General features: G+C 47.3%; 1 protein-coding gene across 1 annotated transcript in view; it reads right to left on the minus strand.

Moving 5' to 3' along the window:
- The window catches only part of LOC103601705 (probable phospholipid-transporting ATPase VA), a gene marked incomplete at its 5' end in the record, with an annotated part of 91445 nt that overhangs the window by 37525 nt on the left and 35104 nt on the right, over positions 1-18816 (minus strand). The window contains 7 exon segments of the mRNA XM_008586129.1: positions 975-1169; positions 2573-2790; positions 3878-4130; positions 5876-6006; positions 7148-7279; positions 7981-8087; positions 17096-17181. Of these exon segments, the coding sequence (XP_008584351.1) occupies positions 975-1169; positions 2573-2790; positions 3878-4130; positions 5876-6006; positions 7148-7279; positions 7981-8087; positions 17096-17181 (1122 nt within the window).

Below are 18816 nucleotides of genomic sequence, written 5' to 3' on the forward strand. Positions count from 1 at the left end.
GGTACAGGTCTCCCATTTCCCAGAACCTGGGCATGCAGTAAAAACTGCAACCAGAGACAGTATTTCTTCCTTGAGACCATCCTTTGGTCTCTTCCATTTCACTTAAACAAAGGTTATGCAATATTCTTTTGGGATGTGATCACCAAGGCCACAGTGATTCATGCAGTGGAGAGTGGAATGAATTTTTCTAAGCAAATTAAATACGTAGACAAATTCAGAATCCAAATCATTAAAAAACAATTTAACAATCACAGTAAAAAACAAAACAGAACCAACTTGGGGATTGCTGTTTTCGCCGCCCTAAGCAACCTCCAGTTGATTCTTGGTCACGTCTCCTTGAAAGACAATGTTAAGTGCCTTTGTTAACATCAGATACATCTGTTATGCCAAACTGGACTCAGCCCTTTCCATAAATCCTCCCCGTTATCCCACATCCCACATAAGGCACCTTAGGCACAGGGAGGGGAATGACTTGTCTGGAGCCACACAGGCAGTGAAGTCAGGATTTGAGTCCAAGCATCTTGTTCTAGAGTCTGGGCCCCAGCCAATCTTGTCCTCTGGTGTCAATCTGGACCCTGAGGCTCTGGGTGGGTTGTCCTGGGCAGCCTCCCTTCTGCCCCCACCCAAGGCCTGGCAGCAGAGGAACCACTGAGGTGAGAGGCGACTCCCTGAGCTCACCTGTCCACCTGAGCCCAACCCCACTGGCAGCTCTGTGCCCCTCCTTCTCCAGGATCGGAGGGTGTCTCCAAGGATCTGTCCCCTCCCACTTGACCCCAATCCTGGCATGCGCCCCCTGCAGCCTAGGGTTTTTTCCCCCACATAAAGCATCCTACGGCATCCCCTGAAAACCGAGAGGTGCTACTGAGCAGCTGCATGCAGGAAAAGGAAGCAAGCCCGCCTCAGGAAGACGGACAACGGGGGCCTTGGAGAAGGTCGAGGGCGTCGTGGACTCTCAGGGACATGGCAGAACTTGCCTTTTGCCGTGGCTGATCTGGGGACGTGACCACTACTGTGTTGCAGATGGTGAGTGCAATGAAGAAATCAAAGATGTCAGCCAGCTCTGGCGAGAGGTGGGCCAGCGGGTACTGCTGGTGCCTCGCTGTGGCCAGGCACCTGTCACACTCGCTCATCTTCTCAAACAGCTTTGGGTCAGGTGTAATGTCTTTCTCCTGGGAAGGAAAAAGGTGAATGGTGCGTCTGAGCCAAGCATCTTGGTGCTTAGTACCAAGTACTCAAGGCGCCTTGATCTTATCATACATAAGCTGTAAGCAGAACTTCATCTCACATACACACGTATGCCACTTTGTAACTGTAAGTTATCTATAATTTTAGTTGTATACAAATACATTTTACATATGGGAGGAAATGTATACACTAGTATATTACATATAATAAAACATACATGTTCTTATAAAATATCAAAGAATATATTGTAAAATAACATCTGTTACTCTAGAAAAAGTCAACAAATCTGTATCAAACATCCCCATAACATATCTACTTTTTTAAAATACATGTTTCTGCATTTCCTTCCTGTTTTTTTCTCTACATTTAAGTTTTACACAATCAAAGATATTTTACACACAAACTGGCATTTTCCATTTTCCCTGAACTATTATATTGTCTGACCTTTTCCAGGCCTTAAAGAATTACTTGAAAACACATTTCTTAACTTCAAAATGGACATACGTAATTTATTTGGCCACACCTTTATCACTGGGTATTTACATTTTTTTTCACTGTTTTAATGGACATACGTAATTTATTTGGCCACACCTTTATCACTGGGTATTTACATTTTTTTTCACTGTTTTACTGATACCAATAACACCTTGATAAACTTCCATGTACAGCAATCTTTGATTGAACCACTAAAGAGAAAGTCTGGATATTTCAAATACTCTTGATGTGAACTGAAAACATCTCCCTCCTGCCAAGTGAGAGGCCCCCGCCCCCACCCTGTATAAACCCACTGGTGAGTGGGCGTCAGGTTCTACACCAGCCCTGCCTGCAAGGCAGCTTCTGTACGTGTTGAGAAGGACATGAAAGAAGGAAGCCCCGCAGAGGGAACAGAACGCACTCTCTCCCTCTGTACTGTCAACACTTCAGAAGTGAAAGATCCTTGAGAGGGTTTCCCCCTTGTCTGGAAATTTCCCTGTCTGATGAGGTGGTCCGTAAGTATTGGGAAGCTGACAGGGCAGGCAGAAGGTAAGCTTTATTGGATTTGGGCTCATCTAATTAAGACTTTGGGGGGGGGTGGCTTTACTTTCTCACGGGTGTCATCTTATTCTGATGTTTTGTTCATTTCATTGGCCGGACGGACTTCCTCTCCACCACCCTTTCTGGGTGGCTCCCCTGGCAATGCCCCAGCCCTAGCAGCCATGGCAAAGGGACCATGTCAGGGTTCTGGAAAAGACACAACGGTGGGGAGAAGGTGTTGGCCAGAAAAACTTCTGCTGCTCGAACAGAGCCAAACCACCGGCAACAGCTTCTCTGTGTGATTGAATAGAGACACTCTGAGCCCAGGGCAACTGGCCATCATCTGGGCAACCCCTGCAGGCTGCACGCTCACCATGGGGCTGCTGAAGGCCGTGTGCTTGGACTGCATGCTGGCCCTCTTGGCCTCTGCCCAGCTGCTCTTGCGTCGGGAAGACTTGATGCTCTGGGTTCTGTGCGGGACCCGGACGCTCTGGTGGCTCCCGATGCTGCCACGCTGGGTCATCGAGACCCCTTTGGGCACTACCTCCTCCTCCTCGGAATCTGCCTCCTGGTACTTGGCCAGACGCTGGGCTGTGGGGAGAGGGACATGGGTCAGACATCCCAGGGCAGGCCAGGCATCTCATGTTAAAGATTCCGTGAGGCTTCCGGAGGACCTCCCCAGGGAACTGCCACCCTCGCTTCAAAGACAAGGCCACAAAATGAGGGTTTCCCCGACTGAGGGACAGAAGACATTCTCGTTCATCTGTACCCTCAAGCAACCTGAGGAGGCTGATGTTTTAAACTCCGTTTCACTGGTGACAATACTGAGTCTTGTCTCAGACAACTTCAAGGAGCTTTCTAAGGTCACATGACACAGGAGCAGGGGATAAAGGTGGCACCTAGGCCCGAGGAAGCCTGTCCACTATGACACAGCAGACATCCCACCCACAAGTCTTGTGGGGGCAGAGACAGGTTTATGCCTGGCCCCTCCATGCAGGTAGGGCCTAGGTGTGCATGGTGCCCAGGAAGCAGGCAGGGCAGAGGGTAAAAGCCTGGTCTGTATGACAGGGCTTCATGGCCTGCCCATCACCTGGTGGTCATAGGGCCGCCTGCCTCACCTGGGCTTTGCAGGTAGAAGAGGAGAGGTGCACCTGCCTTCCAGTCACACAAATGGCTGGGATGTCAGGCTGGGGCCACATGGGTGATGGGCACTATCTGCACTCACCCACGTGCGGACCAAGCGCTACGGGACAGGGAGGCCTGTGTTCCTGTGACCACACAGTGGCTGGGCTCAGCCCACCTGTGATGCTCCATCCAGGAGGACCCTGACACTCTGCTGCGCCCAGGCTCCCGGGGAGCCCTGCTGAGCAGTCACCGCAAAGCCACTGGAAGCCTCAGAGGCGAGCTCCTCAGGATGCCCTGCCTGGCTGCTGCACTTGCGTGTCAGAAAATGAGTGCTCAAATGGATGCCCCTCACTCCAGACGTTGCAAGCAGGTGCAAGTACCGCTTCTATAAATAGTGCCAGCCTCAGGCCCTCAATTGCTCTGGTGGTCATGTGTTTAAGCTTCCTTGAAAACCAGCAGTCCCTGAAGCTTGTGGGTGTGAGTGTGCGTGTGTCCACATGCAGCTTTGGACAGCAGCTTTCTGCTCCAGAGGCAACCCCCACTCCCGACTCACCATTTGCATCATGAGAGTATTCTATGCCGGACACAGTGCATCTTCGGAAAACCATCTTATTCTCAGTGAGAGTCCCGGTTTTATCTGAGAAAATGTACTGTATCTGCCCCAAGTCCTCTGTGATGTTCAGAGCACGGCACTGCAGCTGTGAATCTGTTTCTTCATCGTACAGCTCTACGTCCTGATTAATGAAGTACACTTGGCACACTTTAACAATTTCAATGGAAACGTATAAGGATATTGGGATCAAAACCTAGAAGACACAAGGCACACAGAATGCATGACGGTGAGGACCAGGGAGCTGCAGAAATTAGTCTAATCTATTTAAATGACAAATGACTAAATCACAAGTAAGTAGGGACCATACCATACCTTTAAGAGCTTAAATAGGTTGGTTTAGAGTCAATATTGGAAAAGTATTAGAATATTGGCAAAGAGTTTAAACTAGGACAGCCTATGGTGCAACGGCAGAGCAGAAATCCACTATCGTGTCTGGAAATACAGTAACCATGGCTTGGATAGAAGCAAGCATTTTCATATTAATAAGTTGTGCTTGAGAGAAGCTAGGAAAGGAATGAGAGAAAAGAGAAAAAAACATGGCATAGTCAGAGTCCTCATAAGCAAAGTCACTTCACACCACAGTGGCACTTGACACCCAAATCTACCCTGGGCTCCAAGTGACAGGGGCTACCATCTCCCACAAACATGATCCCATAGTTTGGGGAGCAGCCAAAAATAGAGACAATCTGTTTTCACATGCTGGTTATACGGCAAAGGACAATTTCTGTGATCTTGTACAGTACAGAGCAAAGGGAAGAAGGCGTGGTGAAAAGTATTCACAGTTAAGCCTTGATAATTTCAACTGCCTTGAAATTAATATCTATTTATTTATTCATTTATTTCTGGAGAGTAACAGTATTAAACTAATGTCTATGGGCTCAGAATATGATATCCAGACTAACTGGGTTCTCCTGGTAATTATGTTAATGAGACACCAACTGTAGCCCTAATTCAAGACTAGAACAAAATTTGCATTTATAAAAAAAGATGAATTTGGGAAGTTAAATGAAGCTGTTTCCTATTGTATGAAGCACATTTAATAAGAGACAACAGAGCTTCCCTCGTAGGCAAAGTCTAAGCCAATGTCCTCTGGTCACTCTTTGCATTCTCAAAACGGTTGGTGGGGACCTCGCTGCCCCTTCTCACCCTTGGAGCTCCGGGACTTTCCCACTCTTTAACAAACCCTTTTGGGCATAGATTCCCAGTCAGTGCCTGGGAGTTGTTGAGGAGGCACGTGATTAATAACAACAGTAAAAATAATAACAATAGACAATGTGGATAAATGGATAAATGCAACATGAAGTCCTGAATTGAATCCTGGAACAGAAAAAGCACATTAGTGGAAAGACTAGAGGGATCCAAGTGAAGAAGTCTGGAGTTTAGTTCCCAGCAAAGTACCAAAGCTGGTTTCTTAGTTTTTACAGTGTCCCATGGTAACGTAATGTGCTCACGTTAGGGGAAACTGGGGTTGGGACATATGGGAACTCTCCATATTTGTCTGTGCAACCTTTCTGTAAATCTTAAAATTATTGCAAAATAAAGTTTTTTTTTAAAAAAAGTAATTTAAAGGAAAAACAACAAACAAAAATAACCAAAACCAAACCCCCAGAGCATAAGAATCCTAAGAATAGCAAATAGAATTTTAACTTGAAAATCATCCAAGGAAGGACTTTACAGATAAATGAGGTGGAAAAAAGCAACACTTCAGACAGAATATGTGTGGTCCTCAGGAAACAGCACAAAGCAGTAGACTGCAAAAATTGAAAATTACTGACACAGATGACGTAGCAGAGATGAGGGACACGGGAGAAAGACACCTGGGGGCTGTGGCTGGGTGTCCAGAGGCAGGACGTATAGGAAATTCTCAGCAGAGTATTATGGCTTTGAGTTCCCCTCAGAAAAGCAAAGCGATTATCACGTGATACTTAGTGGTGTTACCTGCAGAACTATTATCATTGTCAAAAATGAGTAAATTGCAGCTGTAACTGGGGATGAAGAGCTGCCGTCAGACTCGAGGACATCAAATAATGATTTCTTTTCTTGATATCGCCATATCCACAATCCGTGTCCTGTAGTAAGTTCAAAGAGACATGTCACTCATCTGATGGTGCACACTAAAGCAGAACATGACGGCTTTGTTAGCTCGCCTTCCATGTGAGAAAGCAAGAGCACCCAATATTTTTGGCACCCATGGTCAGCCCGCTGGAAGGAACTGGAACACAGACTCTTCCTCACACCAAGAGGTTCCCATTGTTGGTGCTAAACGGTACCAGTGGTCATAACTGCATGCGTGCCAGTAGCTGACAGTGTGGAACCCCCGAAAGGAATTTCCCAGCGTGTGCCTCACAAAACCCCGGCCTGAGATGCTTCATGAACAACAGTCAGCAGGCCCTGGATACCACCCATTATTGACCCTTGTTGGAGATTGAAAGTTCACATGTTACAGATCCTGAGATGCCAACGGTAACACGCACTATTTGATCAACTGGGCCTCACATCTGTAACAGAAGCTTTTTCACATCCTCTGCACCCGCATCTTTTACCCTGAGCTCTGAGACCATGTCACACCCGCCTGGTGGGTGACAGTGCAGGGACATGGTGACGGTCATTTACTGGGACCTCCACACACTTCCCTGAGTGCTCTCCCAAGGCAGTGTGCAGGGTCTGGAGGCCAGGAAGTCTAGTGAGCACCAGAGCCTGCATCTAACCTAACTGCTAGCCCCTTTCTTGGGCTCCACACCATTTTCCCCTCTTTTCATGAAGTTCCATTAAGCACCTTTGTGCTCCTCGCCTTAGTGCATCACCAGCTTACTGATACTCCCCCACTGGAATCACTGCTGCTGGTGGGATGACACCATTCTTCCATCCAAGAAGGTATCAGTTCAGAAAACAGCATTGCTTTGCCAAGCCCATTCATCCCAGCATCTCAACGTGGCCTGCGCTGACATAAGTCACCCTTGAGTTCACGTCAGTAAACCTCTTGGGGATGACACCATTCTTCCATCCAAGAAGGTATCAGTTCAGAAAACAGCATTGCTTTGCCAATCCCATTCATCCCAGCATCTCAACGTGGCCTGCGCTGACATAAGTCACCCTTGAGTTCACGTCAGTAAACCTCTTGTTTTAACTTTAGAGTGCTGGGTCCAAGAAGGCTCGTTTGGGGGCTGTTCAGCGGTGCCCACTCATTTGTGATCTGTCCAGGAGACTTACCGACTGCTGAAAACAGAGACATACAAACGAGGAGAAGGACACACCAGAGCACGTCGCAGTTCATCTGCCTCTCGAGCCGGCTGCGCTTGTAGCGGGGCCCGCTATTGTTCAGCAGAGCCTTGGTTTCGTGTCCTGTGGGGAGGACGAAGAGACATGGTGAGTCAATGCTCAACAGTTAAGGGACAAACTACTCTGACTCCATGCAGTGAATTACAGTCGTCCCTCTGTATCTGTGGAGGATGGGTTCCAGGACCTCCCCAGATACAAAATCTGAGGATGCTCAAGTCCCTGATATAAAATGGCTAGTACTTGCATACAACCTATGCACTTCCATACACTTTATACTTTAAATCATTACCCATAACCCATAATCCTATGTAAATAGCTGTTAGACAGTACTGTTTAGGGAATAATGACAAGAAAAAACAGTCTGTCATGTTCAGTACAGACACAATTTTTTTTCCCTAATATTTACAGTCCGAGGTTGGTTGAATCCATATATGCACATACGGAGGGCTGACTGCACTATGCTGCCATCCAGTGGTATCTGTATGATAAGTGTGGTCAAGAGAGCAAGGTATACAATTAATCTTACATATGCAAAAGCCATGGAGAAATTAATGCAAAGAAAATACGCTAACATTCCAATCAAGAACACTTTTAGTTGAGGTATTATTAGAAGAATTTTTGCTTTTGCTCCTTTCCTTTTTCCTGTTTTCCAAATTTTTTACAATGGGTATATGCCACTTGCACAATCAGAAAAAAATTAGAGAGAACACAGAGCACCATGTGTCAAGCCTGTGCTGCAGCAAAATGCAGCACCAGGTGCCTACCTGCGTAGATGACGATGCCGACGACTGCTTCCGTGTTCCTGATGGTGCACCCTCGCAGCAACAGGTTTTCTTTATACAGTCCAGCCTTTCTCCCATCGTCGTGTATGCTATTGAGGAACAGTGGCATGTATCACGTGCTTGCATACCTGTGCCTTATGTCCCTGATACATGGAAGCTTGGGGAAGCCTGGATGCTGGACTGGGAAAAGGAACAGGGAACCCCAAGTGTGGGTGGCCTGTCTCAGCAGACCTCTATAAGAGCTGAGAGAAAGCTGGGGCTCACTAGTAACTGAGCATCCAGAAGCAGTTCCAGAGCCTGATGTTTTTTGTTTGCTTTGTACATGTGCTTGCTTTTACTCCAGGGACTGACCACAGCTAGGAAGGGCAGACCCTGGAACTGTGGGATATATTGGGGATGCCGGCTAAGGAAGACCTCACTAGGCAGATCTCCTGGATACCTCCTGCTCATCCTAAAACACACTACTCCTAATCATAACCCCATGCTGTGAAAAAAAATACAAATATCTCTCTAGAAAAGGAGACAGTATTTGTTTTGGCAACATTTTTCACACCCTTTTTTCTTATAAAACATAAAGTTATTAAAAATATTAATATATTTAATTTGAAATGTGAGCAATTCTATGAGACGATTTTATAAATTCTGCTTCACTGATATTTAGATTCAGAAAGACAGCCCAAGTTGAGTCCACTGGTTTTCAAACTCGTCCTCCTGGCCCATTAATGATCCACACTGGGCTGTGTAAGGACCACATGGGACAGATGTGGTCCTGGGTCACCAATGACCAGATCACACGGGAGGCCTTGGAGGCTTCTAGAACTACAGTAGGGGCCTGGCATAACCCAGCCCATTTTCCACTGAGGGGGCCTCCAGAAAGCCACCTTTGTGTACCCTCAGTGGACAGCCCTCCCCGCCCTCCCCATACCCACAGTCCCAATGCCTTTTCGGTGGTTCTATCAGCTCACCCGGGGCCCTGGAGGGGCTTTCCCTCCTGCCTACTCCCAGCACAGTGCCCACTGACCGGGGAATGAATGTGTTTTCTGGTGAAGAGAAAGGGGCTCCACAATGAAGTCAAGGCTTAAACGTATGCTGGGAGGATGCGTTTTCTGCAAATCTTATTTACCAACATAGCACTGCTCTTCTGCCAAGCAAACACAAAGGGCCACGTGGGGAGATGTCAATCAACACTGTGTCCACAGCCCACGGGACAATTCCAGGACAGGGTAAGGTTTCACTTTGAAGAGAGATTCAGGACAGAAAACCTCACTGGCAGCACTGAGAGGCCAGCACCTGTACGATGCTGTTACATACAAAACCCTGCTCCACACTTCCAGAGTGAGGGCACCCACGGCCACACATCTCACTCCTCACATTGCTCCAGGAAGGGCTGGACATGACGATTTCTCTGGGACAGCAGTAAAGGACACTTCATCACAAAGCCCCAGGTATGCTTACTAAGAACAAGAGGTAAGCCCAATAGAAACAAGAGAAACATTTTACATTATGTGTTCTTTGACTAACGTACACTTTTTAGTAGCTACTGTGCTTTCTAATGAGACCGAGCCAGACAAATCCATCACCGGCATGCGCATGGTCTGCATTAGAGCCGCAGCCACAGGGACAGGCAGTGGAGGCAATGGGAGGGGATGCACTCCTAGTGATCGGCCCCATACCAGGAGGGAAGGAAGGTGGAGAAAGGCACCACAGCAGGCAGCTAGGGGTGGAACAGGCCCAGAGCCTGGCAGGCACGAGACACGGTTCCACAAAGGGCACACCAGGCTGCACTAGGCACTGCTCCTTTGCTGTGGGCTGAATTGTGTCCCCAGAATTCATCAGTTGAAGTCCTAACCCCCAGGACCTCAGAATGTGACTGCATGTGGAGACAGGGTCTTCGCAGAGGTGATGAAGTCAAAACAAGGCCAGTAGAATGGGTCTTGATCCAATCTGACTGGTGTCCTTATAAAAAGAGATGAGGACACAGAAACACACAGAGGGAAGTCCACGTGAGGAAACAGGAGAAGATGCTGTCTACAAGCCTAGGAGAGAGGCCTCAGGAGAAGCCAACCTGCCCACACCTTGATCACGGGCATCCAGCTTACAGAACTGTGACACAACAAACTTCCATTGCTTAAGCCACCTGGTCTGTGGCACTTTATTATTTCAGCCCCAGCAACTGAACATATCCTTTAACATTTAATCTAAGTCACTTAGAAAAGCTAATTAGTCAAGTCCCCAGGCCTCGGGATTCATCAAATAAGAAGCAAAACTTGATGAGAACCTTTGGGTGATGACATCTACCATCCACTGAAACGTGCCACATGCAGGTTCCTTGGGAAAAGGCAGAGTTTGGCTAATAAATGTCCTGCCTGTCTTTTCTTTTACATCTCCCTGCTGCACCTGTTGTTGGTAATGGGTGTCACTCATCTGAGGCCCACCAACGACCAGAATAGATGACAAGGGCCAGTCTCTGTGGGGGGCAGAAGGCTACCCCAACAAGCATGCCATGAGCTCCTGGGGGCAGCCGGTACTCATGCCAGCCCTCCATGGTTGTAAAAGGCTCTGCAGCACGCAGGGAGGAAAGCTCAGAACCCCACTCTGTGGAGAACTTCGGGGTGAAAAGGGTAACCAGAAGAGGGTAGGGGGCTATACTTGCACCAAACAAAGTAGACTTAGGTCAAAAACTGTCCCGAGACACAGAAGGTCATTCTATAATGAAAAAGGGTCAATTCAACAGGAAGATGTAACATAAACATATATACATATATGTTTATAAACATATATGCACCCAACTTCAAAGCACCTAAATACATAAAGCAAGCATTGACAGATCTGAGGGGAGAACAGGGAACTGGCTTCACAATGTGAAATGGAATTTCACATCAGATGACAACCAACCAGCCTCTGTGCTTTCTTCTTTCAGGCAAAGTGCAAATGTGCGGTTGACTTGTGGCTGCAGAGATGACCATATGCCATGAAGCTGGCTGAGCACAATCAAGGAGGGGCAACTTGAGCCAGGTCTCCACTCAGGAGACTCTCTAGGCTACAACGCCTCAGGGCAGGGGCAAGGGGAACAGCCCTGGCAGCAGATGAAGGGCGTGGAGGATGCTGCCATTTCCATTTCCAACCTGAGGGTTTCATCAGGGCTTAACTCTGGGGAGTGTTTTAAAAGACACTGAGCATTAAAGTGCACTGGAATACTGAAGCTCATAACACTTTTATTCCTAATAGCTTGAAATATACTTCACATACCATAATATCCACTCATTTAAGGTATACTGTTCAGTGGAGTTTTTTTTTTGTATATTCAGAGCTGTGCAACTACAACCACGGGCTAATTTGAGAACACCTCCATCACCCCCAAAAGAAAGCCTATACCTACCAGCAGCCCCTACCCATTCCTACCCCACTCCCCACCACCGAAGCCCTGGCACCACTGATCCACGTTCTGTCTCTGTAGACAGTCCTTGTTGTGGACAGTTCACATCAATGGAATCATGCACTGTAACTAGCACCACCCTCTCCAGGATGCGTTGCAACACATATTCTTTCATGCTACTCTCATGTCAGCCTTAGAGGCTGACAGGGAGGCCTATGTCATCTGTGGCCCAGGAGAAGGCTGAGGCTCGGAAATGTAGGACAACTTTCCCAAGGTCACTTGCCCTGGGAAGGGGGACGGCTTGCATTCAATTGGGTCTTCTTACCACAAACCCAAGCTTAGTTCTGTTCTCCAAATGCAAAGACCTAAGGTTGAGTTCGAATGGTCTGGTCCAAAAAGAAGGGACACCTGCTGGTGAGCCTGGCCTGCAGTCCTGGCTTCCAGGCATGAGCGAGGCCCCTGGCCACACCTCCAGCAAGAGTGGTTGAGCAATACCTCACCCATGCCTTGCCGCCTGCACCCACCCCCTCAGTCGGCTCTGCAGCATGGCCATTGCCTTCCTTAGACTCTCTGGAAGCCAGTGCACTGCAGTCCTCCTTCCTGAATGTCCCTGCCGGGCCTCCACCCTGGGTACCACCCTGTCATGGCATCCCCATCATGCCGAGGACACAGCTCCTACCTACTGAGAAAACCATGTCCTCATTCCTTTCTTCCCCCCCACCCTCTGTCCCATGTGGCCTGGCCTCTTCCCTGACTTCCAACATGAGGCAGAAGGGGGGTCCTCGACTCTGTCTCCAGAGCCCACTCTCCCTGGGATTCCTGACCCACTTTCTGGTCCACGTTCTATCTCTGTAGACATTCCTGTTGTGCACAGCTCCCATCAGTGGAGTCACCCGTCTTCTGGCCGTCAGCTGAGTTGCTCCACCTGATGCATTTGCCAGGCCCTCAAACTCAGGAAACCTCAGAACCACACCTTCTTTCCTCCTGTAGCCCCTCCTAATATGACACTTTATCAACCGGCTCTCCCTCCCCGTAGCTCTCAAGTCTCGCCCATACCTCTCTCCTGACCCTTCTCACCCCCTGCACTATACAGGGTGAGTGTCTGACTTGGGTTGAATGTCTCCCTAGACTTGATCCCCACTGTAACTGTTGAGGGTGGGACATCCTATTACAGTGATTGAAAGATGGGGCCTTGAAGAGGTGATTAGATTGTCGGACCACGCCGTAGTGAATGGATTAATAAGGGGCGTCAGGGGTGTGGCTCTAGGACTTTAAAAAGAGAGTGAATGAGGAGGTTACTTTCTTCTCTCTTTGCTCTGCCATTTTGCAATGTGATACCATGAAGTCACCACCAAAGAAGGCCCTCACCAGATGGGACCCTGGACTGCACCCTTCCTAGCCTCTAAAACTGTAAGCAATAAATTTCATTTTCTTTATAAGTAACCTAATTCTGTGTATTTTGTTATGAGCAACAGAAACGGACTAATACAGTGTGCCTTATCCAAGATGCTTGGGACCAAAAGTGCTCTGGGGTTTTTCAGATTTCAGAATATTTGTATTAATGAGATATCTTGGTGATGTGGCCCAAGTCTAAACATGAAATTCCTTTATGTTTCATACGCACCTTATACACATAGCACGAAGATAATTTTATACAATATTTTTAAATGATTTTGTGCATAAAACACTTGATCCATCACATGAGATCATGTATGCGATTTCCCACTGTGGTGTCATGTAGGTGCTCAAAAAGTTTCAGATTGCGGAGCATTTTGGATTTTGGATTTTCAGATTACGGATGCTTAACCTGTATTATTACGTGTAATAATAGTATTAACAACAGCAGCCACAATAATACGGACCAATACTTATTAGGCACCTATCATTCTGACAGCTGTGTTTTCAACGGCACGAGGGAAGTCGTCAGATTATCCCATTACACAGATGAGTGAAGCAGTTTGCCCAAGGCCTTCTAGCTAGAAAGTGGGGGCTCCGGAGTTGCCAGGCTCAGCTCAGAGAGGGCTTGTTTACTGTCCCACTAAGTGGGTGGGCTGTCCCCTGAAGGCATCACTGGAAGTTGCTGTCTTAGGATTCGGTCCCTCAGGTGTAAATCCCTTCTGCAGCAGGCAGTGAGCGTGGGAGCAGTCATCTGAGCCCAGGGGCTCCATGGGGGACCCCACATGAGAGAAGGTAGAGAAAGACCATGGGCTGGGAGTACAGTGTTCGGAGAAGGATGTCTACCCTGTTTTTCTTTTTTTGGTAGGGCGGCACCATAACATTACCCCATGAGCATTCTCCCAAGCAGTTGCCCTCCCCTCCCTTCACAATCATTATTTCAGGCCAGGTGACTTTGGAAACCCAGCATCTGCTATGTTTAGCCGGCTTGAGTCCAGAGATCTTCAGTAGTGCTGTGAACAGTGCCACGTGTATACACTGCAGGTGCAACCGGCCCAGGAGTCCAGCGAGACTGGAAAGCCCACAGCAGGCCAGCTATGTACAGCAGTGGGGTACTCTTCCCCCAAATCTCACACATTCTTTGTTAATGTCTTTTCCTTGTGAGTTCCACCTTCCTTTAATTGGCTCCTTCATGAGGCAATCTAACATGAGCCAAGTTCTGACTCTCAGGGGAGGACAGGGACCCTTTCAGTGGGTGGCTAGGTCATCACCTGGCTGCAGACAAACCTCACTTTTCACTGTGACAGTTTCACTTATCGGTCCACACCCCAGCATTACTGCCTGTCTACTATGTGTTAGCCACAGGCAGAAATGCTAGATATGTCTGTATGTCATAAAATTCAAAGTCACATGGAAAGCTCTCAGAAATAAAGCCATTTTCAGAAGCAGCACTCGCCACGACCCACATGTCTGCGGGGAGGCCACTGCACCTGGCCACTAAGCAGGAGCCTGGTGTCCATGGTCAGCTCATGCCATGGGACAGGACAGCTGCAGGAAAGAGACCCCACATTCTCCAGACAAGGACTGAGCCTGCATGAGTTTGCAGATGTAGAAGAGATCAAGTAGCACATCAGGAAAGTGGAACCTAATGTCCTCCAGGTCTTGTCACAGGCCATGCTGCCCATGAGATGCCCAATGTGCAACTCAGCAGCTCGTCCTGCCACTTTCTATTCTCTTCCATTTTTTCCCTCACACCAACTGACTACACAATTACTATTATGGGAATTTCCAAATACACACAAAAGTAGAGAGAACAGTGTAATTACCTCCCATGTATCCATATCCCAGCTTCAACAAGTACCAACATGTGGCCAATCCTGTACCATTTACCCACTTCCTTGTCTTTCTGTTCTGGAGCAAGGAAGGGGCTGAACTATTAGGCATGCTATATATTTTACTTATTTTTTTTTGTTTATTGTCTCTATTTTCTCCTAATTAGAATGAAATAAACATGAGGGCAGGAATTTTTGTCTATTCAGCTCACTGCATTATATCCAGAGCACATAGCAAGTGATCAATAAGTACTCGTTCAATGACTGAGTGGAAGAANGGATGCTTAACCTGTATTATTACGTGTAATAATAGTATTAACAACAGCAGCCACAATAATACGGACCAATACTTATTAGGCACCTATCATTCTGACAGCTGTGTTTTCAACGGCACGAGGGAAGTCGTCAGATTATCCCATTACACAGATGAGTGAAGCAGTTTGCCCAAGGCCTTCTAGCTAGAAAGTGGGGGCTCCGGAGTTGCCAGGCTCAGCTCAGAGAGGGCTTGTTTACTGTCCCACTAAGTGGGTGGGCTGTCCCCTGAAGGCATCACTGGAAGTTGCTGTCTTAGGATTCGGTCCCTCAGGTGTAAATCCCTTCTGCAGCAGGCAGTGAGCGTGGGAGCAGTCATCTGAGCCCAGGGGCTCCATGGGGGACCCCACATGAGAGAAGGTAGAGAAAGACCATGGGCTGGGAGTACAGTGTTCGGAGAAGGATGTCTACCCTGTTTTTCTTTTTTTGGTAGGGCGGCACCATAACATTACCCCATGAGCATTCTCCCAAGCAGTTGCCCTCCCCTCCCTTCACAATCATTATTTCAGGCCAGGTGACTTTGGAAACCCAGCATCTGCTATGTTTAGCCGGCTTGAGTCCAGAGATCTTCAGTAGTGCTGTGAACAGTGCCACGTGTATACACTGCAGGTGCAACCGGCCCAGGAGTCCAGCGAGACTGGAAAGCCCACAGCAGGCCAGCTATGTACAGCAGTGGGGTACTCTTCCCCCAAATCTCACACATTCTTTGTTAATGTCTTTTCCTTGTGAGTTCCACCTTCCTTTAATTGGCTCCTTCATGAGGCAATCTAACATGAGCCAAGTTCTGACTCTCAGGGGAGGACAGGGACCCTTTCAGTGGGTGGCTAGGTCATCACCTGGCTGCAGACAAACCTCACTTTTCACTGTGACAGTTTCACTTATCGGTCCACACCCCAGCATTACTGCCTGTCTACTATGTGTTAGCCACAGGCAGAAATGCTAGATATGTCTGTATGTCATAAAATTCAAAGTCACATGGAAAGCTCTCAGAAATAAAGCCATTTTCAGAAGCAGCACTCGCCACGACCCACATGTCTGCGGGGAGGCCACTGCACCTGGCCACTAAGCAGGAGCCTGGTGTCCATGGTCAGCTCATGCCATGGGACAGGACAGCTGCAGGAAAGAGACCCCACATTCTCCAGACAAGGACTGAGCCTGCATGAGTTTGCAGATGTAGAAGAGATCAAGTAGCACATCAGGAAAGTGGAACCTAATGTCCTCCAGGTCTTGTCACAGGCCATGCTGCCCATGAGATGCCCAATGTGCAACTCAGCAGCTCGTCCTGCCACTTTCTATTCTCTTCCATTTTTTCCCTCACACCAACTGACTACACAATTACTATTATGGGAATTTCCAAATACACACAAAAGTAGAGAGAACAGTGTAATTACCTCCCATGTATCCATATCCCAGCTTCAACAAGTACCAACATGTGGCCAATCCTGTACCATTTACCCACTTCCTTGTCTTTCTGTTCTGGAGCAAGGAAGGGGCTGAACTATTAGGCATGCTATATATTTTACTTATTTTTTTTTTGTTTATTGTCTCTATTTTCTCCTAATTAGAATGAAATAAACATGAGGGCAGGAATTTTTGTCTATTCAGCTCACTGCATTATATCCAGAGCACATAGCAAGTGATCAATAAGTACTCGTTCAATGACTGAGTGGAAGAATGTTTATTGTCTCTATTTTCTCCTAATTAGAATGAAATAAACATGAGGGCAGGAATTTTTGTCTATTCAGCTCACTGAATTATATCCAGAGCACATAGCAAGTGATCAATAAGTACTCGTTCAATGACTGAGTGGAAGAATGAATGAACTTCCATGCAGGATCCTGCTGCCTGCCTCCTGCTTCCATTGAATGGGGCCCATGCAGTCAGTCACACTTCCCTATCACTCCCCCCAACATTCCCAGGCCTGCTAGAGGAAGGAAAGGCAGCGACCATTCATGACAGACGGCACTGGTAAGTTTCTGCTACTGACCGGATCTTACAAACCAGTCCCATCAGCAGCCAAGAAGGCTCAGGTGCTGGGCACATCCTCAAGAGTCTGCACCACATGGCAAAGAATACTGAACACACATTTTATAACTCTGTGTGTATGTTTGTGTGTGTGTACATATGCACATATGTGGTTTATCAAATGGAAGGACAAGCAGGGGAGGTACACGATACTCACATGCAACCACGGAACCTAGTCAGATTGTTGTTTGGCTTCTCACACTCGATAACGCTGGTGAACGTCAAAGGATTGAATTCGGAGACCTAAAATAATAGCATGAACACATCAGAGAAATCTGGACTCAGGCTGTTCTGTTCTAAAAGGCACTTGTTTTTTTGTCTCACCTCTATGGCAGGGAGACTTCACGGAAGAGGAACTCTGTACATCTCTGCAGAATGCCAGCACACACATGGTATTTAATCCGTGCTTTCTCATTTTATAGTGAATAATAATTCATCGTTTTACAATGAGTAACAGTGAGTGCACCAGTACTGGTTAGTAGGTGGGCTGAAATGACTGTAGCTCCAATGCAAAATAAGAGAATACAAGATAATAGCCAAGGCAGCCGGCGATGACGGGGGGAGGGACGAGAGAAGCCAGCACCTTCCAGTTTTCTACACAGACTTAGAGAAGCAATCCCATCTGGAAGACAGGAACTTGTATGAAAATACCATTTCCTCAATGAACACTGAAAATCCCTATAGATATTTGATGAAAAAGATTTAAATAGCCAATGTGTAAGACAATTTCTTTATTGTTTTGCTCAATTAAAACGAGGACAGCTCACCAGCCCTTGGTAGGAGTAACACTGGCAGTGGGCGGAAGAAGAAAGCAGGGGAGGGGGGGAGAACCTTTGCTATGAATAACTCGGCACAGTAGTAGGTTTCTTTATTTTATCAGCTCCCTGGTCAGGCCTGTCATGCTATTTTCTCTACAAAGTGTCACAACATGGCAAAAAACAGAACCGTTTTTGCTCACATAAGCATATCATCACAAAAAAGGGCAGGTGGTTAGAAATTACAGAAATGACATACGCATTGTTGACACCTCCCCAGGTGATTATTCCTCTACCACAACAATGCATTTCCCAGCATGGAATACAGCCATAAAGGTAGTTACTCCAAACTCAAGATCTTCCTGTTTTCTAATACATCGTGTACCTTAAAAGGAGGACCACTAGATAACAGTTCTAGTTAAAGAACCCCAGCTCAATAACTGAAATCTATATGCTATTTTAAAAGGTTCGTCTTGAAGTTTAACTAGCCGTCAGTTCCTCTCGCCTGGGACCGAAATGGCCCCTCACTCTAGTCCACAGTGAGGCTATGTTTCAGGGAGTCCCAGCTTATGTAAAGCCAAGGGGATTATCTTGAAGCAGGGGACTGTGTTTTTCCAGGGCAGACATTCTCAGACTCTGAATACAGGGTGGCCACGAAGGAGTGAGTTCCAGAGAACACCGAGATTATTCTTGGCAGGCGAGGAGAGTAGAACTTAAAATACTCTGTCTCTGTTTATTATTCTTTCTCTCTAAGAAAAATGCAATGTACATGGCTCAGAAACGGTAGGACATTCCATCTCTGGGACTTCAGAGCTGCATCTGTAATGTTCCGTCAACAATCGCGTGCCTGGAGAACGAGCATGCCCAGGGCATGGGACGCCTGCCTTCCTCTGCCTCGTCTGCAACTGGGCAAGATGTTGAGAATTTTTGGATCTTTAGAGACTGGTATGGGCTGGAATGTACCCCCTCCCTCACGCAGGAATTCATGAGTTGACGTCCTAATCCCCAGTACCTCAGAATGTGCCCTTATTTGGAGACCGGGTCTTTAAAGTGGTAATTAAGCTAAAATGAGGTCATGAGTATAGGCTCCAGTCCTATATGACTGGTGTCCTTATAAGAAGAG

The sequence above is a fragment of the Galeopterus variegatus genome, unplaced genomic scaffold (assembly GCF_000696425.1).
Source record: "Galeopterus variegatus unplaced genomic scaffold, G_variegatus-3.0.2 Scaffold3838, whole genome shotgun sequence".
Taxonomy (NCBI): domain Eukaryota; kingdom Metazoa; phylum Chordata; class Mammalia; order Dermoptera; family Cynocephalidae; genus Galeopterus; species Galeopterus variegatus.